At 40.2% G+C, this 25,522-nt stretch overlaps 2 protein-coding genes across 5 annotated transcripts in view; both read left to right on the top strand.

Annotated features, from left to right (window-relative positions):
- The window catches only part of rgs18 (regulator of G protein signaling 18), a 9,395-nt gene extending 21 nt beyond the window's left edge, over positions 1-9,374 (top strand). The window contains exons 1-6 of the mRNA XM_008433247.3: positions 1-1,149; positions 1,285-1,412; positions 1,795-1,899; positions 2,149-2,210; positions 4,118-4,284; positions 7,390-9,374. The exon at positions 1-1,149 is cut by the window's left edge and continues 21 nt beyond it. Of these exons, the coding sequence (XP_008431469.2) occupies positions 1,291-1,412; positions 1,795-1,899; positions 2,149-2,210; positions 4,118-4,284; positions 7,390-7,644 (711 nt within the window). The 5' untranslated portion in view covers positions 1-1,149; positions 1,285-1,290 and the 3' untranslated portion in view covers positions 7,645-9,374. The remainder of the gene's footprint in view (positions 1,150-1,284; positions 1,413-1,794; positions 1,900-2,148; positions 2,211-4,117; positions 4,285-7,389) is intronic.
- A 2,365-nt stretch (positions 9,375-11,739) lies between these two features.
- Positions 11,740-22,389, top strand: rgs1 (regulator of G protein signaling 1). Of its 4 annotated transcripts, none has more exons than XM_008433242.3 (4): positions 11,740-19,345; positions 19,590-19,674; positions 20,323-20,489; positions 20,579-22,389. In XM_008433242.3, exons 1-4 carry the CDS (start codon positions 19,136-19,138, stop codon positions 20,753-20,755), a joined length of 639 nt encoding a protein of 212 aa, XP_008431464.1. In that variant the 5' UTR covers positions 11,740-19,135; the 3' UTR covers positions 20,756-22,389. The 4 variants fall into 4 exon arrangements, with proteins under 4 accessions (XP_008431464.1, XP_081454357.1, XP_081454356.1 ...); XM_081598231.1 differs by having other exon boundaries at positions 19,231-19,445; positions 19,614-19,674; XM_081598230.1 differs by having other exon boundaries at positions 19,231-19,445.
- Positions 22,390-25,522: the final 3,133 nt, after the last annotated feature.

Here is a 25,522-nt window from a genome sequence, read left to right as displayed (position 1 = left end):
TACAGGTAAAACGGAGAGACAGAGGATTAGGCATGGCTGAATAAAACTGATTAGGAATGAAATACTTTGTATGGAGACATGAAAACATGAGCGACATACAGGCATGGCAAGGCAGAAACGCTTCATTACATTGGCATGGATTCCTTAGAGAATCTCTAGAAGACCATTGAAGGTTTTCTTTGAGGAAAACAGAAAAGCCATGAGGTAAGAACAGGAAGTATTAAGAAAGATTAGAGATTGAAACTCAATGCTATCATGTGGGTTGACACTCGGGTAGAGAACCATTTGGTTGCTCATCAGTAGAGGCGGCCTTATGAGGAAGTGGAGACTCGAGGTTGGTGAAAAAGCACAACACAAACACAACAACAGCCCACAGTCAAAACATAATCCCAATGTTTGGACGTCTAACTTGTCAGTGTTTAGTCCACCATCTAAAAATAAAAAATCTGGCATTTAGCAAACACTACCAAGACATTACCATCTTGGTAGTGTTTACCGAGTCCTTTACCATACAAAGTCCTTCACTATTCTAGTTGTTCCTGGGAGGAAAATCCTCCACACTGTTGATCTCTTTTTGGTCCCCTTTTCATGATTTCACCCAGTTATATCTTTATCTGCCGTGTGTCTGATAGTATTATTGTCACCTTTGGCGTTTCCCAGTCAGCTGGACGTTGGCAGAAACCGGTTGAGGACATGGAGATTACATAATATGGCCTTGCTTGGCCTTGAGTAACAGTACAGCAGACTAGGTTACCAGAGAAGCAACCAAGAGTCCCATGGTAACTCTGGAGGAGCTGCAGAGATCCACAGCCCAGAAAATCTACCAACTAGATAACTTATAATTTTTGCACCCAAATACAAAACTCTTCAAGAGGTATAACTACTTCTACATCACTGATCATTCGCCCTATAATGTATCTAAAAAGAACATTTCCCTGAAATCACCTCAGCTATTTTTTTCACTGGCAAATAAAAAAAATGTCCAAGATGTTGCCTTCCCCCAAAAAAGAAGAAAAAAATTCTGTTAATTAGCGTAACCATGTTTCTTTGTCAAAAAGACTTTAAGCAATCTGTCGACAGGATGTTGAACCCGAGGGGATTTTCCGTGTCACTGATGGAGCTGCTGGCCCGTTACAGGAAGTGGAGCAGGTATGGGAAATTAAATGTGAGCAGGGTTTATAAAAGATGAGGTGGCTCATCAACTGATGGGTTAAACAGTTTTTTTGTTTTTTTTTCACGGCTCTATTTGTGGCCTACGGCTTTGCACGACACTCACACTGACAGACGAGCATGGAGACGCTGCTTTTTCTATTTCCTCAATTTAACTACATGGCCCCAAAGGAGGAAGCATATTTCAGAATGTTTGCTGTAGAGGACTTGCAGTCACCAGCGATGAAGGACGACAGCAGCAGGTTGGTGTCTGAACTCCACTCCTTTTCAGTCATCTAAAGACTAATTTAGAGCAGATTTACTGAAGATGTTTATTAATATACGTGTGGAACTGGAACTGCAAGGCAGCAGATTGATTTTAATCAACACTACCACTTTTACAGCTTTAAGTCGTTCCCAGCGAGCCTCTCTGCTTTTTATTAAGACTTGTCAGCTAACCTGACTTATCTTTTAGGTCATTCTTTACCACGAGCAAGCGGTGTAATTAATTGTGTGTCATGTCAACCACCGCAAAATGTGTCAGAGAGGAAAAGTCTGCAAATAAGTTGCTGATTTGCTAAATAGTGCCACAAGTGCGGCGCCGAGTGTTTTGGAGCTTGATGTATTTTCTGCCTTGTTTTGCAGACAGAAAGACAAAGAGAGGAAGAGCCGACTAAGCCTTTTTCTCACCAAGTCGGGCTCCCATGAAAACGTCAGTCCCCATAAAAAGACAAACACGACAACGAGCAAGTGAGGCACAATTCATTATTTTCACGTTACAGCCGCTATTATGCCAGGCGACCGTGATTCATTTTTAACCTCCCCGAGTTTCCAGCGGGCCCTGCGTCGACTCATTAGGCGGCATGCAGAAAACCTGGCGAGGAGACGGCTCTCTGAGAATCCCCACAAAAACATTGCTCGCTGCATCATTAGGGAGGATCTGACCGTTCGTCTGACTCTTTTGTCCTGTCTTTTTTTTATTTTTTTTTTTATCTGCAGCATCTCACCAGAGGCAGCCTTGCAGTGGAGCGACTCCTTTGAAGAGCTGCTGAAGCACACAGGTCAGTCCGAGCCTCGGAAACTTTCACGGCAGCGCTCGTTTAAATTGCTGTCCGAAACAGTCGACTCGACTGTCAGACGCTTTTGCTTTATATGGGCTCAAAACTGGAACGGAGCGCTCGCAGCAATAAATAGACAATGGAGACGACAGCGGGAGTTTCACTACATCTTTTAATGTTTTGTCAGAACAGACAGCAATACAGAAACTGTGCAACTTCCTCCTAATCACAGAAGTAAGACTAGGGGCCACACTGAAACCCTGTGTGCTGTTTTGGAAACATTTTTAAAGATGCCTTTATAGTTACTTGTAGACCTGCTGTGAATATTTTTAATGTTTTTTACTGAAGTTACTCGCGTACATGGGGCTGGTGGTGGTAAATACCAAGGTTTTAAAAAGTTCCAGTTTGAAATTGGTAGTTTTCCATCATACCAGCAACAAAAATCACATTTGGTGAAAGGTATTAATGTTCAGAACATAAATATCAACATGGAAAATGTTTTCTAGAGATTGTTGAAGGACAATCACAGTTACCAGTTAATGCTTATTTACCACAGACCAACTAAAAGCTAAGGAAATTAGATGGACATAAACTCCTGTTGAATTCTAATCTTAGTAGACCTACTTTCCACTAGTCACTAATTGTTGATGACGTAGTCAAAAGATGGTGCTATTTTCAGTAAGAATTAAAGTTGGGGTATGTAACTTTTATACAAAACACCTGTTTTACATATTAAAACTGTCACTGTGTTGTGATAGTTTAGCATGAAACAGATAATCTGAAAAAAAAATCAACCATCTCCCAGTGTTCCCTTATATGAATGCTAATGCTAATTAGCATAGCTTACAGATGACTGTAGGTAACTAGTTTTCCTGGAACGGTGAGTTGTTCTGCTGCCATTAGCACATTGAGCAGCGCGCACACGAGGTTGATTGACAACATTAAGACCCTCCTCCTGGATCTGATGGGTTGTTTCTGCAGATGGCAATAGTAGCTAAGGTAGGAGGCAGAGGATCTGTCTTAGCATCTGTCTCGTCATGTACCATCAGGACAAGGTGACAGTTTCACAAATACGTGACAAAGCATGGAAAACATGACATAACACATATTATGAACATGATTGTTTATGACTGATGTCCTGAAGTGTCATTCGGTAAATAATGACACTTTTAATGCAAAGTTGACACTTAATGGACTTTTAATGCAACTTTTAGTACAACTTTGCATTAAAAGCATCATTGTTTACTGGTCTTGTTCAACTTATTTTACATCAGAATGGGGAAAAACAGGTTAAGAATTAAATTTCTGAGGTGTGCTGTGGTGGTGCAAGGGTTAAGCACAGTCCACATATGGAGGCCTCAGTCCTCAACGTGGCTGTCGCAGGTTCAATTCCCGGCCTGGCGACCTTTGCCGCATGTCTTCCCCTTCTCTCATTACCCACTTTCCTCTTAACTAACTATCAAATAAAGGCCACTAGAGCCAATAAAACCTTTTTTTTTTAAAGAATTAAATTTCAGAGAGAACAAATTAAAGAATCCACCAGCATTTACATCAGAATCTACTCAGGATTATGAGAAAGCCGTGTCATTTCTATTGGTCACAGAACAGGCCATGTTCTCTTACACCAGTATCTTTAGCTTACAGACCGCCGTGAACACCAAAGAGTTAATTGTTGGCCAAAGAGCTGACTTTTAAACAGGAAGTCACACTGATCTCTTTTAGTCAGAGTTGGGAAGTTTGGACTTTCTGTCATGCTAACATGCCAATATAATAAAACAACCAATACAGTATTTGACAGAATTTCCCCCAAATTATAGAAAAGTTGATCGACAGTCCCTGTATGTCCAGTAGTAGAACATCTCTCCTTTTACCACATGTTGTTCTAACAGTTTGTGTTTCTGTTTTTTCAGATGGGGTGGAAACCTTCTCTCAGTTCCTCAGGACGGAGTTCAGTGAGGAAAACATCGAGTTCTGGTTGGCCTGCGAAGAATACAAGACCATCGATTCAGAAACCAAGCGGCTGTCCAAAGCCAAATATATTTATACCGTTTATATTGAATCGGAGGCTCCTAAAGAGGTACGGTGGTGGCATCTTTATGTTCTCCAGAACTGCGCAGATTTAATGGCACGGAGCTGTGAACGCGCCAGTGACATTTAGCATTTTCTTAGCTTATCTGTCACTGAGGGCTGATTGAGATGAAATATTTATGTCACCGTTATAAAAATAACCGTGGGCGAGGACTAACACACTCCATAGACATGAGCCTGCGGCGAGCTGACCTTTGTGAACAATCATTAGGTGCAGCAGCTTGCTGAGGTCATGTGCATGCATGCTGCAAAAAGCAGGCCGAGTTATTTCTGTGTGTGAGACAGTTGCGGTTTCCAGACAATTTGCGCTTGATGATGCGACCACCATCTGATGCGCCGTTCAAAGCCTGCAGCAGTTCAGGCTGCTGAGGAGTCTGCTCGTCTGGTTTGAGGTTTTGAACTGTCTTTGCAAAGCTAAAGAGAGCATCTCCCACACACTTTCAGTCTAGAATGAGCACACATTTAAGAGGGTGAAAGGCTTTTTTTTTCTCTTCTTTTTTAGCATGGCAGCTTGGCTGACATGAGCATTGTAGTTCCTGTTGTGGACGGTTCGTTTGCAGAAGAGATAAACTTCTACACCAGCATGTAGGATAATAATGCAAGATATGACGAGCGCATTTCACAAAGGGCATGTCTAAAATCATAAAAATGTACCAACACTCTTCCTCGAGCAAATGTGGGACTTCCCCCGTCTTTCTTTGGGGAACCTTTCTCAGCCCTTTATCTGTTGATGTTTTCCAAATTGTGAATCACAGAAATAACTTTCTGATGGTTTTACTACTCCTCACAGAGTTATTAATAGTAGGGCTGCAGCTCACGATGCTTTTAGTAATTCACTATTCTGACCATAAATAATCATTGGTACACTGCAGATTTTTCATTTAACCATTTAAGCTTATTTTATACAGACAAAGAAGGGTTATTTAATCAAAAATGCAAAATGTATATATTTTTTGTACAGAGCATACTCAGAGCAGCTCAATGCTGCTCTGAGTATGTTGCTATTTTCTCAAATTGCATGTTTTAGAGTCTATAATCTAATTAGCGATTAGTAAATTAGTTGACAATTATTACAATCACAATTAATCCCATTAATTGTTTCGACCCTGATTCATGGACGGCATTCATTATTAGGACTTTGTGTGATTGGCCAATTCAAAGTACTGCAAAGTTAGGAAGTGTCAGTAAAATTACACATGATTTAAAGTCTTTTTCTTTTTCTTTTTTACAAATACAATATGGTCTCTATTAGAGATGTGCCGATCAGGTTTTTTCCTGCCGATACCGATTCCGATCACCCATGAGGGCCCATCACCGATACCGATCACATAATTATTATTATTTTTTTAATCATAAACACTACCGGTTACATTATGTGGAAAAAGGAACCATGAATTCATCTTAATTTAGACAAAAACTTGTTTTTAATAACTTTTTCCAAGAAGAAAACTAAACAAAACAGGTATTGTGCAAATTGTACTGCTATCAATAATACTATCTTTAACAGATTGAAAACATATGAAGGTTCTGAAGAGGCTAAATAATGCAAAGAGCCAAAATAAAACTTCTCAACATTGCCAAAAAAATTCCAAGTATAAAATGTAACATTCAAAGGCAAATACAGGATCCATTACAATAAACAATCCAGAGTTACTGAATGAAAACTTCCTGATAGCATGGCGGCTAGCTGATTACTGCTAGTTCTGATTGGCTGTTTCTGACTGAGTGGAGTAATTATGCAGAACTGGGAAGAGATCGATATTTTTTTTGAGAGATCTGTCTCATGTTAGGACAGCGAAAGTTTTAATACATATGTAAAATTTATTTTTTTAAGTTAGATGCTGCAGCTTTAAACAGAGGTTCGGTGTGAGAGTCACTACCAGGTGGAGCAGAAGCGGTGCTCCGTCTGAAATATTACTACCTGTAGCACGTAGCAGCGGTTCAACAGCGAGAATAGAACCACATCGCAGCTCGAAGACTTAAATAATTTTGCGGGTTATTTGTTTAGCTTTCTGACCGTCATGCTAATCCGGGTGAGTGTTTGTAGCTGTGCCCTGCTTTACCTGCTATCTGATCCTCCATATGTCTTTTTACTGCAGTGAGCCTCGATGTAGCCAAACTCCGTCAAGTATGGCATTGTTTTTATGCCACATTAGTTTCGTCGTGTTGATGCATTTTGACGTGCTTCAATTTTCCGCCGCAACACGCAAACTTCCCCAGTCACTCAGTGCGTTATAGTTTCACATCGCTTAGGATTTGTTGCTGCGCGTTTGCGCAGAGTGAAAGAAAGAGGAGACCAGCTGCACAGGCAGACTGCGAAATGAGATGCAGGTAATCGGCAACAAGAGACCGTGATCGGTGATCACCGATCATGCACTTTTTCACGGAAATCGGCCGATTATGATCGGTGGCCGATCGATTGGCACACCTCTAGTCTCTATGCTATGGTGAGAGTAGGGAAGCCATAAGAAGTTTGCAGTTTGCCCCAAGCTGTGGAGGAAACACAGCAAACACATGAAGCAATCTCCACTGGTTGGTTCAGACCTGAATGTGTCTGTCTGGCCTTTAAGCAAAGACTTCACACCGCAATGAAACGCACCAACCCCACCGTTAGGAATGGCTGAATCAAAAGTCCAGTTCTGAATCAAGTTTGAGAATCTGTGGCAAAACCAGAAAACAGATTTTCACTCACTGAGTTTGAGCCATTTGGCAAAAAAAATTGAAAAAATTTCAGACTCTAGGCATGGAAGGCTGGTAGTGAGTCCAAAAGACCTGCGGCTGTAATTACAGTAAAATATGATTTGTTGGATATAAATATATGCCCGCTTTTACAAATTTTATTGTGAAACTTCTCAAATATACACTACTTTTTGTTGGCTGTAACCCATAAAATAGGAAATTTGAGGTTATAATATGACAAAACCTGATAAGTTCGAGGGCTGTCGATTGTTTTGCAAGCTACTCTAAATCTTGACCAACGAAGCTAAAATCATTCGCGTCACTCTGCTGGATATTTGTTTTTAATGCACCGCCTACAAGCCGTGTCTCCTGTTCTAACTGGTTATACTTGATGTTTGACTTTGCTTTAACTCAGGTCAACATCGACTACAACACAAAGATGGCCATCCAGAAAAACATGGAGCACCCAATGAGGGGCTGCTTTGACACAGCCCAGATGAAAGTCTTCAGCCTGATGAAAAAGGACTCCTACCCAAGGTTCCTGCACTCTGACATTTACATGCGCATCACTCGGAGGAAGGGCCCCGGCGCCACCATGTTCCGTAGAAGGTCACGCTCCTGTGTGTTTAACGAGCGGGGGGAAGCCAAAACCGAGCCCTCTGCTTGGTAATCGCAAACATTGCACAGCTGTGTGGAATGGATTCGCCATCATCCGGGGGACCGTCTCTGATTTGCAACACAACTGTTGAGACACGATGTGGTGTCTTAATTTAGGCCCCACAGGTTCTGATATGTAGAGTGCAATATTTTTGTGTAACCACACTGCTGATGACTTCTCAGACGCAGCACCACAGTGAATTGACATTAATAGTAATTTAAATGTACAATTTGGGAAATATTTCCTTCCATTAGTTTTTGTAAGATTTCTATTCTCGTTTCAGCTTGGTAAATTTCATCCCGTGGTTTTCTCGTTTTACCTTAGAAACGGCTAACAGGGAAGGACAGAAACTGTTGTTGTTTTAATTTAGCTATCTTTATTTTCCTGACGGTTTATGTTTCGTTTTTTTTATTTGCCTTGGAAGTTAGAGCCTGGATCTGGGTTAATAATCATCCCTGAACCTTACTGGGTTCCAGACACAGTTTTATAAAAACCACTATGGTTTGCTAACTGTTGTGCTACATTACCATGCTAATAACTATTAGCCTCCCCAGCTAATAATGATGGTATTCCTTGGAGGTTTATTCATCCAAACACTGTAGCAATGTTATCATTAGAATTAATTTATTAACTTTATGAAACAGACGTTAGCATAGCATGGCTGCCATATTGGATTTTCAGGCCAGATTGTGTGAGAAACGTCTGACCTTTCAAGATGGAATTCCAACTTTATGATGGAAGTAATTTTTTCTAATATTAAAGTTGGACATTGTGACTTATGCAATTTCAGTTTGTGAATTAAAAAGGTAAAACAATTAATCAAAGTAATGGGCTTTTTTGAGACCTGCCATGTTTTTGTATGCCTGCTACCCATTTGTTTCCTAGCAACTTAAAGCCAGCACAGACAGCTGTATTTTATTTGTATTTTTTTGCTTTCCCACGGTGTTTTTCGCTAAGCTAGGGGTAACTTCATGCAGACACGAGCTTGTTAACAGCGCTGTTGTTTCACGCTTGCCTTGAAAACAAAAAGGCATTATTACCAGAAATGTGGATGTATGTATTCTGATTATTCACTTAGCACCAACAGCCCGAATCCATCCTGGGAGGTTATTTAGCAGCGGTAACATTTTCTGCTCCATCGGCTAAAATATTCTGAGCCCAGAAAGGGGATTGCTCCGCTGGATGCTTCGTGGATGCGGTTGCCTTTGTGATGCACTGAATCACAGCAGCCTTCAGTGAGGATTTTCTTTAAGACTTTCTTAAACCTTCCGAAACTTGAAGGAAAGTGGAAACAGTTGAGGAAGGGATGCAGTTAAAAGTGCTTGTTGAGGCACATTCAACACTTTGTCCTCCCTCTGTACAGCCACGGTATGTTACAGATTCATACCGTTATGCTTAAGTTTTCATTAAAACTGATGATTTGTGTCTCTTACATTGTCGACCCCCAACCCCATATGTGAATAATAAGCAGTGAAAGCCTGAGGTCGTATTGACTGCGAAGCACCTAACTGTTTTCTTAACATTCTATTAGATCATACATGTCTGCTTGTCGTGATCAGATTCCCTTCTCACACACACCGCGTCTTCTCTGAATACTAATATTATGTCATATAAAGATTGCTGTTTTTTCAGTTGCCATCTAATATAATTTATGTATTATTTGATCTCCTTTGGTATTCAACTGCTGTAAAATGTACATACTCTATGTGGACAACATCAAATAAAAAAACTTTACTGTAAAATCTGTGTTAATGAGGCCATAAATGACATTAATTGCTTTGAATGAGCGCATAAACAGGACAAATAGAGCTGTAATGTGCACATATTAAGCCAGTGGGAAACACCGGTTGCATGTAGCTCCCTATACTAAATCACTGAAAAATTAATGACCCATATCAGCTCTAACCACTCTGGTGTGGAATTATTTATGTTACTGTATACGGACGGGGCGAGCTGTGCTTTTCGCAAATGGAAGTAAGTATCAACCCAGACGTGCCTCTGCAGAACATCTGCATATTTCCAGCACGCCGAGATTATGTATGGACAGCATTGGGGTTCGCCTCATTTGCGCTCAGGTTTCTAGTAGCCTTCACAAGGTGGAAGTCCTTCGGAGAACATGTTGGTGTCAATCTCCTCGAAATCTCTGCAGAATATCTGAAAAATTCACATTATTTATTCATCCCACTGGAAGACGGCGGCACATGCGCTGGGCTTCGGCAGGGTGAAGGTGTGGGTGGCGCTGGGGTCATGATTTCCTCTAATTGCCTGCTAGCATTAACAAACGTGGATCCGAAAGTTTCCCTGTCAAACAAGTCACAACTCCTCTTAAAGGGATAGCACCGGTGGAAGAAATCTCCCAACGGTGTCTTCATGTAATTGAAATCCAGTTGAGTTTTTCCCCTAAGCCTGAAGCTTCTGGCTGTTCTGAGAAGAGCTAACAGCAAAGCCGACTTCTGCCACCTTTAAATGAAAGCTGTGCTGAGGTTAGAACATTTAAAACATTTCCTCTGAGCTACTAATAGAAAGTAAGGCAGCCTGGAAGGAAGTCTCATCAATTTACTCAAATTGATGAGACTTTTAAAAAATGTTACGCTACTTTACCACAGTGATCATAATGTCTATTCTGTGTCTAAATGGTGCAGAAAAGCCTAGGTTAAAATTGGATTTTATATACATGTATCTATATATTTTTTTCTTTGTTTTTTCAGGTTTTTTGGTGTCATTAAAGGTAAAAATGTTTCATTCCTGAGAGAGAACCATAAAAATAAGAGCAGAAAGAGCTGGGCTGAAACTCTGGAGCCAACACCTTTTTATTTTTCAAAAGAAAATCCCCCCCCGCACACATGCAAAAATATATATCATCTGTCCCAGTCTGAAATTATTACTACTATGAAATTTTCTTTTCTTTTTTTTTTTTTTTTTTTACAAATACCAGCTCCTCCTCAGAGCTGCAGTTTCCAAGCAGAGCTTCCGTCTCACAGAGCAGCCCTCCCCCACAGCTCACAGTCAGCTCCTTCAGACTAGCCAGCAGCAATTTGTAAACACCTGGTAGAACTGATCATCGGTGGCACTTATTATATGAACTATTTCTGAGTTCAACGCTCAGACAAACATTTCTAAACGCTTAATCGAGGAATGCTGATGTGATGACATGCTGAAGGCGGCATGTGAGAATGAGCAGGAGCTTCTGAAAGGGACAAAGTCAAATTTCAAGGCGTTAAATTACAAAGTCAAATTTCTTCTAAGTCATGTTTGGCATATGCAACTTTTTATAACAACTGACTATAACATAGTTACTGGATTGTGTTATAAAAGGATACTATGTGGCTGGAAAACACATAATACACCCCATTTAATAATTTCTGTTTGCACATTCTGCTGTTTATTTAATTTGTTTGAGTTTTTCTTGGCTCTAGTGGCCTTTATTTGAAAGTAGTCTGACAGGAAAGAAAGAGAGAGGGGGAAGACATGTCGCCAGGCTGGGAATCAAACCTGTGACCACCACCACAAGGAGGACCACGGTTCTCCATACACGGGTCATGTTTTGCCCCTGCGCCACCACAGCACCCCATTCTGCTGTTTTTTGGGTGATATTCAGGCCCCTTTGTGGCATTTCTGAATTTCTAATTGTCTAATTTTAGGCCCCAGTGCGACCAGGCAGTTTGAATCTAAACTCAAGACTGCATACACTTAACACTGACTCACAGGAGTGAAGTGTGTGAGTTAGCCTCAATGTCATTATTAGGTCTAATGCTCAGTAGGAGTTTTTATATCCTCTAGTTAATAGTTACCCAGAGTGGCACGCTTGACATTTATTAATCTAAGTAGCTGTTTCACTCAGGAAGATCACTGCTGGCGCACAGGGCCAACCTCACTTTCTCATTCAAGTCATCATCGGCTTGTTTTTAAATACCAATTTAAACCTGACACGGGTTTAAAGATTAATTAAAAACAACTTCTACACAAACCACTTTGATGCTGTTGTGATTGGACTCGCTTTAAGATGATGAAGTCCGCTTTGGTCTTGGCCCCTCTCGGATTAGCCTCTAGCTTAAGCCTCCATGGCCGACCACTCTGGATTTGTATCAAAGAGACTTATCCATTTCAGGTAACGTTTTTTCTTACAACCTTTTAATAGAACCTGACTTCAAAAGTCCTAAAGTACTTACGAAGCAGAAATCAGTTTGGCTGAAGAAATAAACATGAAAATGGAGATAAATGCTAGTATGAGGAGACCTAAAAGCAAAATAACTTGTTTATAGATTGGCTTTTTCAAGCTTTACATGATGTTATAATGTTATTCCTTCATTAGAAACGTACCTGGAGGGTTGCCTTGACTCTTTCTATGTATGTTTGAGAAATCCTCGAAACTCCTATGGCAACCATTCAGCTGTGGTTGGACTTAGCACCGCCTTTGGTTTCCAAGTTTTTGTACTTCCGCCTCCCCCACTCAGTTCCTTCAGACTAGCCAGCAGCAATTAGCAACACCTGGTGGATCAGCTGAGCTCATTATGCTAGCTACTTCTCAGTATAGCGCTGGTAAAAATGTTGTTAAAGGGTTAATAGAGGAATATTGTGATGACTTCCTGAAGGCGGAGATTCAGGAAGAGCAGGAGCTTCTTAAAGAGACAGAGGCCCAATTTCAAGGCGTTAAATTACAAAATCAAATTTCTTTAACTGAAGTTAACATAGTTACTTGATTGTGCTATAAAATGCCACTATGTGCCAGGGAAATATATAGTGCTGACCCTTTAAAGTATCCAAATAGCAAGCTTAGCTCATAATTTCTCAAATACATGAACTAAAAGATTCTAATTCCACTCAGATAATCAGGAGTGTTGTGTCCCCGGGCTAAATACTCCGCAAGCTTTACGCAGGTTGATCACATCTCAGAAGCTCTTTTATCTGACCCCATGTGAGACAAATCTAGAGATTATTTGACTACCAGACTCAGATATCGAGCTGTGAAATCCACCCCCTTGAAAATCTGTTTTCGCTCGACGCCCGCAACCATATTGACGAACCTGGATAAATCTCAGAGCAACTGCAGACACAAGGCCACATTAAGTTTTGAAAGACTCAAGGTGAGTACCTCCTCCCCTTCCAATGCAATGAAGCCCTCACCGAAGCAGCACAAACGTATTCAGAGGATGCAGTTAAAAAGACCCAACTCGACGCCAAGTTCCCTCCACTTCCTAAAGTGTGTGAATGTTGTACCTAGAACAGGTGGCAGGTTTCTTTTTCAGCCAGCTGCACACTAAATATCAGGATTCTGAGAGGCTGCCAGCAGCGTGAGATCTGTAGAGTAGAGCTGTGCTGGAAATGAATCATTATTAAAAGGATTTTTTTTTCTTTTTTTTTTCACCGCCATTTTCCTCATCTCCTTATCCCATCTAAGTAAACAAAAGCCGTGCAAAATTGTATAGAAATATTCAAAACAAATGCTTACTGAATTACTTTAAAGGTATTTTTCGGCTCTCTGGGCTTTTATTTAACCGTGGTCAGACAGGAAGAGGGTTAGGAAAGAGGGGGTTAGATACGGAACAAGGACAACGGGCTGGGAATCGAACCTCTGACGGCCACGGCGAGAGCGAAGGCATCCGTATATGGGTATCTTCCCCTGCGTCACGCCGCGCCCGGTTCTTTTTTTTTTTTCTCGTTTTGTTGCCGCCTCCTCTCCACCTTCAACCTCCATCCTGCTGCCTGTAGCCTCAGTGGAGGAATCAAAACCCCGTTCAGGTTCAAATGAATAAACCCAGCAAAACCAACAACAAAGGGAGAGTCTGACGAATCCAGGGCTGTTGTAATTACACAACATAATGGAGTTTAGAGAAGCGAAGAGAGAGAACAGCTGGGGAGGACTACAGTGCCACCGTGTGTACGGTGAAGGTAGTGCAGCCCTTTCTAGTGAAACTATGAAAACAAATTAGGTGCTCTTTAACAAAATGTGCCTTTTTAGATAGTTGGGAAGCACTCTGCTATCTGTAACCTCTAATGGCGGTGGGAGGGGAACAGTACGCTTTGAAATGCCCAAAATAAAAAAAGAAGAAGAAAAAGGCTTAATCTGGACAGAAACACCACAGCCACTCTGCAGTGGCTGCGCGCACCCGGTCGCCCTTTTTTGAAAAACAAATTCCTCGACTTGCCGCGTCTCCTCACATGCAAATGGGGGTTAGCCTGGGTGTTTTCCATCATCTGCTGTGATTTACATTCTCGCCTTGTTTTGGTTCTGTCACATTTCAGCCAATGGTCAAGAAGGTCAGCGAAGGCGGGGGGAAGAGAGGGAGAGAGAGAAAAAAGAGGCACTATTTGTATGTGTAATGTGTGTGTGTGCGTGCGTGTGTGTGTGTGTGTGTGTGTGTGTGTGTGTGTGTGCGTGTGCATGTGCGTGTACAACCAGCAAACCCAGAGGAGAAGTGAACACTCATATATAGCCAATGATCTGTTATGCTAATGTCTGCTGCAGCAAATGACACTGCAACTGTCTGTGGCTCTGGAGAGAAAAGAGAGAGAGACTCAGATATTCTTAAAATCATGTTAGAAACAGTGGAAATGCACTGAGATGTATAGCTTACACAAGCTAAAGCTGAGGCTAATGGAACTGAAACAAAAGCTTCATATAGAGGCGATATGGATTCTGCTGCGTTACCCCCCTCCTGGGGAATGCTGAATCAAACTATGAACATGTGGGCTGGAAAAAACATTTAATTGTTTCATTTCATTCTTTGTTTAAAATGCTTCAGCTGCTCTGTACAGAAAGCCAATAAGCCAATTAACCGTGTTTCTGTCAAGCTCGTGGTTGTTTGGTTTTACGTCTGTGCTGTTGGATGTTTAGCGTTCATTTAAAACTTTGAGAAATAGTCTGGCCCTTCAGAAGTGAGATTTTAGAAACTTTGAATGCCTGATGATTAGTTAATTCCTGTGGTAGATAGGTGTCTGGTCACTGTGAGCATGCAGAAAAGTGAAGACGTTTCTGAGTTTTAGCTGCTTAAAACATAAGCTGAAAATGTTTCTAATTGGCAGATATTCCTAATCAGGTGAGACTCATCAGTCCACTTTAAGCTCAACAAGAGTGGAGTAAGCTTCTTAGATTTTGAGACAGGTGCAGCAGATGGTTTGTTTGTGTTTTCTTTTCGTCTTTTAAGGGTTTTATTGGAAATGTATTTGGTGAGTTGGACTGGTGGCGCACACTAATCAAGAACTACTACAAAGCTCAGTTCACACACCATTAACGCTGAACTACTTATGCTCATAGCTCACCTCAAGTATGGATTAGTTCTCATTTACTTGTCGATCTTTTTGTGATAGCATGGTTTAGCCTTTTAATTATTCGGACTCGGAGAATATGGAACCTGGTTGTGTGAGCACACCTCTTTGGTTCTTTTTTTATGGTTTTACTGGCACTAGTTGCATTTATGTGATTGGTCACATAGGAAGGTGGGTAACAAGAGAGAGGGAAGACGGGCAGCAAAGGTCATCAGGCTGGAAATCAAACCTGTGACAGCTGAATCAAGGACTGTGGTTTCACCTCTGCTTCACTGCAGCATCACATATCTTTAATTCTCTGTTGTTCTCTTTGTATTTGTCTCTACAGAGTATCAGGACCTTATATAAACTTATATGGGAATAGCTATAACATTACGAGAATAAAGTACTTCGGTTAAAAGTCAAAATAATTCGTAGTCATAATATTTCACAAACAAACTCCAAGTATTATGAAAACTGTCGTATTGCGAGAATAATAAGTCGTACGAGAGTAAAGTTGTAACATAGCTAAAGGTAATGTTTCAGTTGTTGGCTGTATGTTCTATGACTTTGTGTTTTTATGATGTAAAACACTTTGAAATACCTTGTTGCTAAAATAAAATTTGATTGATTGATTGATTTGGTAATAATATGAGAACAGAGTCATAGAATTAAAAAAAATGTCATGTTATGAGAATAGTCATAGTATCTCGAGAATAGTCATATTGTTACAAAAACAGTCATAATACATGAATAAAATCATAATATTTCGAGAATAAAGCTACATTATTACAAAAATAGTCATAACACGAGAATAAAGTCAAAGTAATATGAGAATAGTTTTAATATCATGACTTTATTGTCATTCCACTTCAATTTTGTTTTATTAAAATGGCCCTGATATTCAGTCATACTACACAAACTGTAGTTTGCATAATTTCATGCTTCAGTTGTCAGAAACCAACATAGAGTTGAAATCTGGCCCATCAAGACCAAATCTTTAAACTTCTACGATGCTGACATTCCTTTTTGACCCCGACTGTGTTCAAACATCAGCTACGTTAAAGACAAAATCTAATCTTGGCTATATTTAACTCTGCAAATGTCAAAGAGTGAAGTTAGAAGTGGCAAAATTCATTAAGCTGTGAATCATTCCCTTGTTTGTTTTGCCTGCACCTGCAAAGCCTCACGTCTCACTTTCTGCCTGCATCAGACTCCCACTATGTCTCAGAAACAGAAGGTCATGACCTTTCCTCTGATATTGTTGCATTTGAAGCAAAAAAAAAAAGAATGTATTAGAGTCCAGCTTAAAGCAGAGAGAGGCCAGGCTCCACCAGAAACAGAATGTGTTCAACAGCTTGAACACACTCACCCACATGAACACGTATCTACTCACAAAGGCACAGCAGTCACCATGGCCTTACCTTTGAGGGTAAATGTCACGACCCACGCTGAATAAAGACGCTAAAGTCTGTCCCAAAAGTTTCTCAGTTCGCCACTTTCTTTCCCTCTCTAATAGAATGTAATAAGCAGGAGGAGCTGTGGGAGATTCTTTATGTAAGAAAAAACTGCATTGCTAAATTCAAAGTGCAACATAAAGTTAAATTTTCTTGTGTAGACGATACCAAACTTTATAAATGTCTCTTGCAAAAGTAAAGACATTTCATATCCAATAACAGGGTGTCATCCTACTCATATAAACGGTTTTGGCTGGAGTTATCATAAATTGCTAATATCGACTAAAACACAGGCGGTTAGCTTTCTGCTAACCAAAGTTCAGGCACCTATTACCAGGAACAGCTTTACAGAACCTCAACAGAAAAAAATCCAAACCAACCATTACAGTCTGGGTTGACTGAAACTTTAAGACGTTAACACTTTTCCATTTTATCTCTTTTCCTCCACAGCCAACCTAGGAAGGAAGAGACATGTTGAATGAATCACTCCTACAAATTTACTCAACTCTCTTACTATTCCTCTGCGCAGCCTGACTTCCTTAATACATCTCAACAAAAATCTCTACACACCATTCGGATAACTTCATGTCATAGAGGTGAACTTGTCAGCCTTATTAGCAGACCATGAGGCAAGGACAGGTGTAGTTGTTGTCATTGTCTTCTTACTTCAGCAAGGCTTTGCCTGAAGCTGAAAGAAAGGATTTCTGACTGATCAAGAACTTCATGCTGAGATGTCTGACTGCAGTGAAGAAAGTTTCAAACGCCCATGAGGGTTCATCATCACCTTTCAGTCTTCTTACTGAACATGTATGCTACAGGACTGCTTACAAAATGAGGACGATGCACAAGAGCTGAATGTATTCGGACAGCAGCAGGACTCCTGCAAAGCTCCTGGCAACTGAAAAAAAGACATTGGTGAATGGAGGAAATTCTCCTGAACACATTTCTTCAAACTACTGAGTTTGAATCCTTTTCGTTCCATAATCCTGGAATCACACACTAAATTCCACCATGTATTTGACTCTTAATGAATCAAAGATGAAGCCACACTGGAAAGGTTTCTAAAAAATTTAGTACAACCAAAAATATAATGTTGCGGTGAGACGTTTGCATACTTTTTCAATAATTTTGAAGGTGCTCTTAATTTAGCTCTTTCCACATGCATGATTATGCAACATACAGCTTCAATTAATGTTCCCTAATCGACAAAAGATCAAAATTATACAGACATTCACCTAAGTCTTTAAAGAGATCATCCTGACTGTTATCTCTTTAATAGCCAAGGCCAAAGACTCTTGACTTTATATAATAAATCATCATTGACTGCAGTTTGTATTTTTGTCTTTGGTACTCAAGAGAGTCACTTGTACTCATACAGTTAAGAAGCTTGTGGAAAGTAACAAAGCTACTCGGTCACACGTTGGCGAAAGTCTTATGGTTCTTCACACCTGCTGAGTTCACAATCAGTTGTTTGAAAATACAACATTACTTGAATGTTTGCTATTGTTTTGAAAAATGCCACATCAATGATTGCTGCAACTGTGACAATGTACAACTGCTCACACGGTCAAATTAAATTCCCTTTTAGTAAAGATTTAACAAGGTTTGAGCTATTTGGCTTCTATGACACCTAAATAAAGTTAGCTCACCTCAAAGAAACTTTTAAATTGTTGTAACTTGGGCAAAACAATGTGTTCCAACAGGACCATTAACCTGTTCACACCAAACCTGATTTTTAATTGGATAAAACTGGCTAAACTTCTGAAACTGTCTACTCAAAACCCGCCCATGCCCAAACAATAGATAATTGTGGATGATGTTTAAAACTTTGGCCTGTAGCATGAAACTTGCAGAAGTTATAAACAAGAAACACTAACAGTGTAAGTATGAAGTTTTTGCGCAAACTGGAAGCATTTGCCCTCGCCATCATATAAAACATATGAAATGTTTATAGTTGTTCTTCATTGTACCGCTGAATGGTTTGATCCCTGAACTCTGAGATCTAAAACTGAAATGACTAGTGGCGCATTAATTCATCGGCTCAAATGACAAAGCGAATAATATGTGAGGTTGATCAAAAATTTTTTATTCTGCATCTGGAAATATAATTTATTAAGCAAGAGCAGCAAAGCAGAAGCGCTTTAAACAGAATTATTCACGTGAAATGTGAGCCTGCTCTCCTGTAGTAAATGTGACTCTTTGCAGTCAGTCTTGCTCTTTTCAAACTCCACATATTCTCACACAAGTGTTTGCCTTTTTTTTAACGCTCCCCGTCTTTCAGTCGGCGCGGAGGAGCCCCAGGAGCTTCGGTGATCTCTTTAATGCTCCAAACTTCTGTCACGGAGTGTGAAGGCGGATGATAAATCGGTGCATTTGGCGCTTTTGTCTCCTAAGTAACGCCGCGCGGATGCAAAAACTGCAGGCATGACGAGCTCCGTCCCTCGTCGGCCGATTTGTTTACGGCCATTTGCGTACGGTCATGATCTTTTTACTCGGTGCTTCCTGATCGCTTGCTTGTTGTTTTAAGTAGGTTTGGTCTTCAAGCTCAAAAATCTTGAGCTCCACTGCAGGAATACTGTCACTCAAGACTGAAATCTGGCTGAATGCTTGTCGTCAAAGCCTTAGAGAACTTTGCTTGACCCCATCCTGACCTTAAACGCTGGAATTATCCAGTCGAGTCATGCAGTTATTCCTTATTAACACAACCACATGTCCATATTAGCAATAACCACCGCTGTGGCCCAACAGGTGAGGTCAGCCTAAATCACGGCTGAGCTCTCTCTTCCTCATGTTGTGGTAGGATGCCCTGGTTCTCCCAACAACAACACTTTGCATGCCCATTTCCATATATTCCATCCACACTGGGTGGGGTGCGTCGACGGAGTGGGGGAGATTTAGATTTGCTCAGTCACTCGACTCCAATCATTTGCGAACGGTCACAGCCCCAAACTCAACCTGGCAGGACCTCGTCTCCGTCGCCTGTAGCAGAAGACGAAGGAGATGGCAATAAAGTGAGTTTCTGCATGTATCATTATTGGGCCTTTAGCACATTTCAGCAGGGAACTTCACACAGCAGCCATGTGGAAAACACCAAGGAGTTTTTCACTCACTGTAAGTCTAATTTTTTACTTTGGGGCGTTAGTTAGCCTCACGTTGTGAAAATGTTTTAGCAGGATTTATCAGGATGTCGTAGATGTTTACACGTAGCGGTCGCAGATAACTTGGCTAGTCATGGCTCTTGATGCTCTTTTCAAGGGTAGATTTTGTTGCTTTCCCAAGGATCCGCTGGACGATGTTGAGACTTGGAGCGAATCCGTGGATAAAGTCCTCGGTTGCAAAGGTGAGGATCTTCAAATTTTGCTCCTTGAGTCGTTGACAAGGGGTAACCAGAGGCAAAGTCAGTGGAGACTGCAAATCTTCAAAGTACAAAACATCATTTGGTCAAGAAAGCTTCTCATTCAGAGGTCCTCATTCAACTCGGTTCAAAAATACTACATGGATCCCAAAGGGAAATGTTGCTGCAACTCACCTTAACTCAATTGTTCAAAGAGTTATAATGATGGCTGTTGGTAGGAAACATCTTTTCTAACAGTTTGTATATCTGGAAAAGTTCATCATCAGTAATAAAGATAGTAACAGATCTTAGAGTTTTTAATTCCCAGTTGAAACAGTGGCTTAAACACTGATCAATACCAACCTACGCTGTTGTAGAGAGTTAGCTTTCTCTGATATGTGTTTTCATGTTTTTCTTGTTAAGTTCCAAAAATTTTACATATGTGTCTGTGTGTGTGTGACAGGAATCTTCAATTGTAATTTTGCTGTCTTTTAATAAAGGTCCAATCAAGGACTGGGTTTGCAAATTAGCCTGTGGCTAGAAAACAACAATTGCTTTGTTTTTAACATGTAAAATTGTTTAATGTTCTGTCCCTGATTAAACAAATGTGAATTGACTTGACGTGACACAAATCTCCTGACCCATGATTTCCAGCCGGACAGATAGCGTTCCGGGAGTTCCTGAAGTCGGAGTACAGCGAGGAGAACATCCTGTTTTGGCTCGCCTGCGAGGACTACAAGAAAATCAAGACGGTCCCGGAGATGATCTCGTCCGCCAACAGGATCTACTCTGAGTTTGTCCACTCAGAAGCACCCAGACAGGTAAAAAAAACAAACATGTCGGACTGAGTCGCTTCCATTCAGAACCCCGCCACTCTAACGACACTCTGGGTCATATTGTTCGATTCCAGATCAACATCGACTGCACTTCCAGAGAAAACATCACAAAGAACATCTCCCAGCCGACTCTGACGTCTTTTGACACGGCGCAGAAGCTCGTCTACAGCCTGATGGCCAGGGATTGCTACCCACGCTTCCTAAAATCTGACATCTATCAGGGACTCCTGAAGAAAGCCGACTCCAGGTGACTGTTCCGATGGAAAAGGTCCCGTGAAAACCTCCTGCTGGGCTGCGATGAAGCGTGGATAACCGGTTTATCCTGCACCGTCCCCATCCTGGAGCATAGGGAATGAATCTTTACTTCTTCTCAGCCTGTGTGGTTCCGTAGTGAGTTGCAGCTCTAGAGAATTTACTGTTTATTTATGTTAAGACGAAGCTAATCCTGTAGGAAACTGTGCACATACATCTTCCACAATTATCTATTTCCCTAGCCTAGGACTATACAGAATCAGTTCCTTTATTGTAAAGTATTATCACAACTTTTATTGATTATGCGGAAAGAAATGCTGATTTGTTCTGCAGGTTTTTCTCTCCATTTTAATATGCAAACACAGTTATATCTGTCTGCTTTACCCTCTATTTAAAGTTTATTTCTGTTTGCAGCTTTAAAACATCTTACAAACTAAATCTGTTCAGCTTGGGTGTGGTCCTTCTGAGTACAATGCAAATGAACATTAATGATCTGCAGGGTGCAAAAAGGTCATTTGAACACCAGGTGGCAGCAAAGGTCTTGAAGTAACAAATGCCTCCACGTTTCCCACTATGGAAGTCCAAAAGTGTCACAATTCGGATTTAGTGCGATAAGTTGAATAAACATTTTTTCTCGTGTAAATTTAAAACCTTTAAAAACACACATTAATCAGATAAATACACGAATCAACAATTATTTAATGTTCTAATGTTTAATTCAATTCCTGGATGAATGTGTGAATAATTCTATAAGATTTTAATGCATTATTTGATTATTTATTTCATTATTTCATTATCTTGTTTGTGAGACAGAAAAATCAGAGTCAGTGGGAGGGGCAAACATTACTGTAGATGCATTTTTATTATTGTGGAAGTTAAACAATCCAGATCTCGATTCAATTCAATAATCAAAATATTTTTGATTATTTCAAGAAATATGAAACCACGAATAAGTGAAATGATTGTAAATACTTTTAGAGCACAATGAATTTACTCTTAAATTAACAATACTGATATTTCCTTATTTGGTAATTTATTGACCCATTTACATATTGGTTATGATTTTTTTAATCATATGTACTTATTTCAATTTGACTTAAGTTATCACATTTAATAATTTTTTATTTTTATTTAATTTTTTTACAATTTTTGTTTGGCACTACTGGCCTTCCATACATTTCACTCAATCTGCCCTAGAAGCTCCATTTATTGGAGAAGTGCATGAATCATCTCATGTTAAACTTAGAGCTGCAGTCAGACAGCAGACGGTGGGCGGGTCGGGGGGAGAACTGCTCACTCATTGCGAAAATGTATCTGAGGACAGTCAGAGCGCAACGTCTGACCTAATCTGATCTGGCGACTCATGCCACGCATCAAAAACCCGAAATTTAGTTTTTAAGTGAATCAAAGGTAGAGAGAAGGGATGACTGTAGCTAACATGTGTTTTGTTTTTGCTTTTCACTTCTCATTGGGACATGATGGATTTTACAAGCTGATGGAATAGTTCATGCAAACAGATGCAAATACAAAAAGAGCGCAACCTCCTTCCCATCACAGTCAAGCACAAAATCTCCATCTTAACTTCAGGTTATACTGTATAAAAGTTTCAAAGAATAAAGTAATGTGCATCTTATCTTTATTGTCACATGTTTTTTTTTTTTTTTGTTGTTTTTTTTGTTTTTTGTTTGGAAAGTAGAAGTAGTTCCCGGCCTGGTTTCACCTTGTGACTGCTGCGTGCTTCGTGAACATGCTGTTCAGTGTTTGTTGGTGGTACTGAATGTACGGGGAGTTTTATCTAAAGAGGTGTTCCACGTGTTTGACAGAGCGTCGTGACACCCCGCCACAACTTCCTCTGCCTGAGACGACCGCGGCTGCCACCCCAGCCAGAGGAATCTGGCGGAGGCCGGTTCGTTTTTGTTTGGGCCTCTGTTTATCAAAAGAACAGGACAGAAATAGTGACCATTAGATGCTCTTTTTCTAACGCTCCGTCAAGCTGCTGCATGCAAAACCCCTGAAAACGTCACTAATGACAACAGCCGACGGAGGAACTGGTGAGGTGTTGCAACCGATAAAGACAAGAACAAACTTGATAACACTTAATGTCACCGCTGCAAGTCATCAACATGTACAAAGCATTTCCTGTTAGAAACACACAGATGGAGACAGGGAGATAAAGTGCTGCTTACATCAGTAGCAACATGCCAGATATCCTGAAATCACTTGGGCATATTTTGAGATTATGTACGTCTTCGCATTGAGTGTGTGGACTCTTTCGACGCTCACAGCGTCAGAAGTTCCACTGATAAAAATATCCATAGCCTGTTATGCAAACGTTGCCTGACCCCCATGAATTGTTTTTTTTCGTGTTGTCTGCAGCCTCGAGCTTCAGCGTTCCATTGGGATTTTATTCAATACACCAACACAGTCTAAGATAACAGCAGTTCTCTTCGTCCAATGTGACGAAAACTTTCTAGATTTTTATCTTTAAAGTATTAGGTGTTTTCCAGCCACATAGTGACATTAAGTAGCACAATCAAGTAACTGTGTTCATTTCAGTTGTTATAAAATTCTATAAATATCAAATAAGACTGAAAAGAAATTTTACTTTGTAATTTAACACCTTGAAATTGGGCCTCTGTCTCTTTAAAACCTCCTGCTCTGTCTGGAGCTCCGACTTCAGGAAGTCAAAACAACATGGCTCCTCTATTAACTCTAGCAAGGATTTTGCCAGCGTTTCACTGATGAGTAGCTCCTATAATGAGCTCAGTTGATGCACAGTTCCACCAGGTGTTTGCTAATTGCTGCTGGCTAGTCCGAAGGAGCTCAGTGAGGAAGTTCAGTGAGGCAGAAGCTTGAGAAATGCAGCTCCAAGGAGAAAATGTCCTAGAAGGCGGAGCTAGGTCCACCCAGGCGTTTTGCACAGCTGAATGGGAAATTAAAGAAATTGTCAAACATGTATGACAGAGTCAAAGCAGCATACCAAGTATGTTATTAAAGAGGGAATAACATAATGTGAAGCTCAAAGGCAGTTTTACATGATACTGTCCCTTCAAGAAATAAAATATGCATTACTTCCCTTCCACTTCTCAATTATGTACTTACGGTTAATAAAATCATGATATTTAAGATTAGAATATTATATTAAACATTTTAATACATAAATGTGGGATTAATGAAAGGTGTAAGATCTAAAAGTGACTTTTTATCTGACAACCAAAACTCATCGGTGCACATATACTAGTTTATCAAATATGACTATAAATCCACACTGAACAACTTGCACACACTATAATGGAAAAGTTTGAAACGCTTCTTTAATTATTCATATTTGGCTCCTTGGATGCCCAGACTGCAGAGGAAAAATCAAATAGAGAGGGGAAAAAAGGGCCAGTTTTGAAACTGGAAAAAAAAATCTTTCTCAATGAACATGATTTAAAAGTTATGACTTTAAAAAAACCAGAAAAATCCAGCAAAAATCAGAAACTGGACCAGAGGGAGGCATTACCATCCACTGCCTTCCAAACCCTGCTGCAGTTAAAATAGTGTTTTCTGTCTGCCCAACAGTTTTATCTGTGGCATTCATCTTGGATGCAGCCGAGGAGATGGGAACAAATTGTGTCTTTGTGACAAGCTGTTAGTAACAAAGAGCCCCAATATGCCATTTAAAACAAATTATCCGCTAAGTTCCCTTTGTAGAAACGGCACAGGTTAATCCCTGGAGTTTAGAAGACTTTGTATTCCTGGATGATGTAAATGTCAGAGTTAAGAGGCTTAGCAAACAAAAACATTCGTCTGAAAATGAAAATGATTTTATATATATAAGTGATCATATATATGGATTTTATGATCACTTAGATTATAAGAAAGCCTAAACTGAAAAACATAGAGAATCTATGGATGGAAATAAAGACTTTAACATCCACTAACACAGGGGGTGTCAAAGTCATTTTCCTTTAGCGCCCAATCCACATCACCAATGTTCTTAAAGGGCCAGTTGTACCAGAATGTATTAATAAAAGCCGTTAAAATGCTAAAAAGTAAATCCATTCTTAAAATTAAATAATATTGCACATCTTTCCAGACCCTCCAGGATTTTGCGATTGTTTTTGGTGGGTTTTTTGTAATAAAAAAGTGTTCATGGTAGTTATTTAGAAATATTTGTGCTCGTGTATGACTTTATACGCGACTTTTTATTACTGGCCATCGGCCGGATGATTATGGATTATAATTCAACATCAAGTAAGGCTGGAACAGCTGTTCAGTGGAAGTAGGACATACTGCCTCCTGCAGGTGGGAGTAAACTGTCTCTCAGATCCAAGTATTTCACCATTTTTGTGAAAAATCTGCAATAAAATCCCTATTATGCATTAGTGCATAATAGGGATTTGTTGATTTTGCGTGAATATCCACAATAATTCCCAAGGAAGTGGAGGGGACTAATTTATGCAATTAGGGAGTAAACAGATAAAAAACCGATTTGAGTTGATGAAATAATGTTTAAGCAAGTTTGACGGTTCTATTTAAAGCACATAAAAAGCTATGGCGGGCCAGATTTGGCCCCCAGGCCTTGAGTTTGACATAAAACTAAGAGGTTTTCTTCCAGGCCTGCATCCCACCCAGCACTGTTCTGCTGCCACTGTGTCTCACATGGATAATGTTGTGTTTAAGGTGATTCTGCAAAGTCTAAAACTCTCAAGTTTGCATATTTAGCTTCTACCTCAGCCGAGCAGGAACAGGAAAGTTTTGAGTTTGCTTTGAATGTTGAC

Source organism: Poecilia reticulata, chromosome 17, assembly GCF_904066995.2.
Source record: "Poecilia reticulata chromosome 17, P_reticulata-male-v2, whole genome shotgun sequence".
Classification (NCBI taxonomy): Eukaryota; Metazoa; Chordata; class Actinopteri; order Cyprinodontiformes; family Poeciliidae; genus Poecilia; species Poecilia reticulata.
Note: the sequence above shows the minus strand (reverse complement) of the source record. Positions and strands in the feature narration are given on the sequence as shown.

Excerpts from the sequence above, each read along its gene's own strand:
- rgs1 (XM_008433242.3), top strand. The coding sequence starts at position 19,136 with ATGCCCTGGTTCTCCCAACAACAACACTTTGCATGCCCATTTCCATAT. Across the intron at positions 19,346-19,589 it reads ACGAAGGAGATGGCAATAAA|GGTAGATTTTGTTGCTTTCC; the intron begins GTGAGTTTCTGC and ends GCTCTTTTCAAG. Across the intron at positions 20,490-20,578 it reads ACTCAGAAGCACCCAGACAG|ATCAACATCGACTGCACTTC; the intron begins GTAAAAAAAACA and ends GTTCGATTCCAG.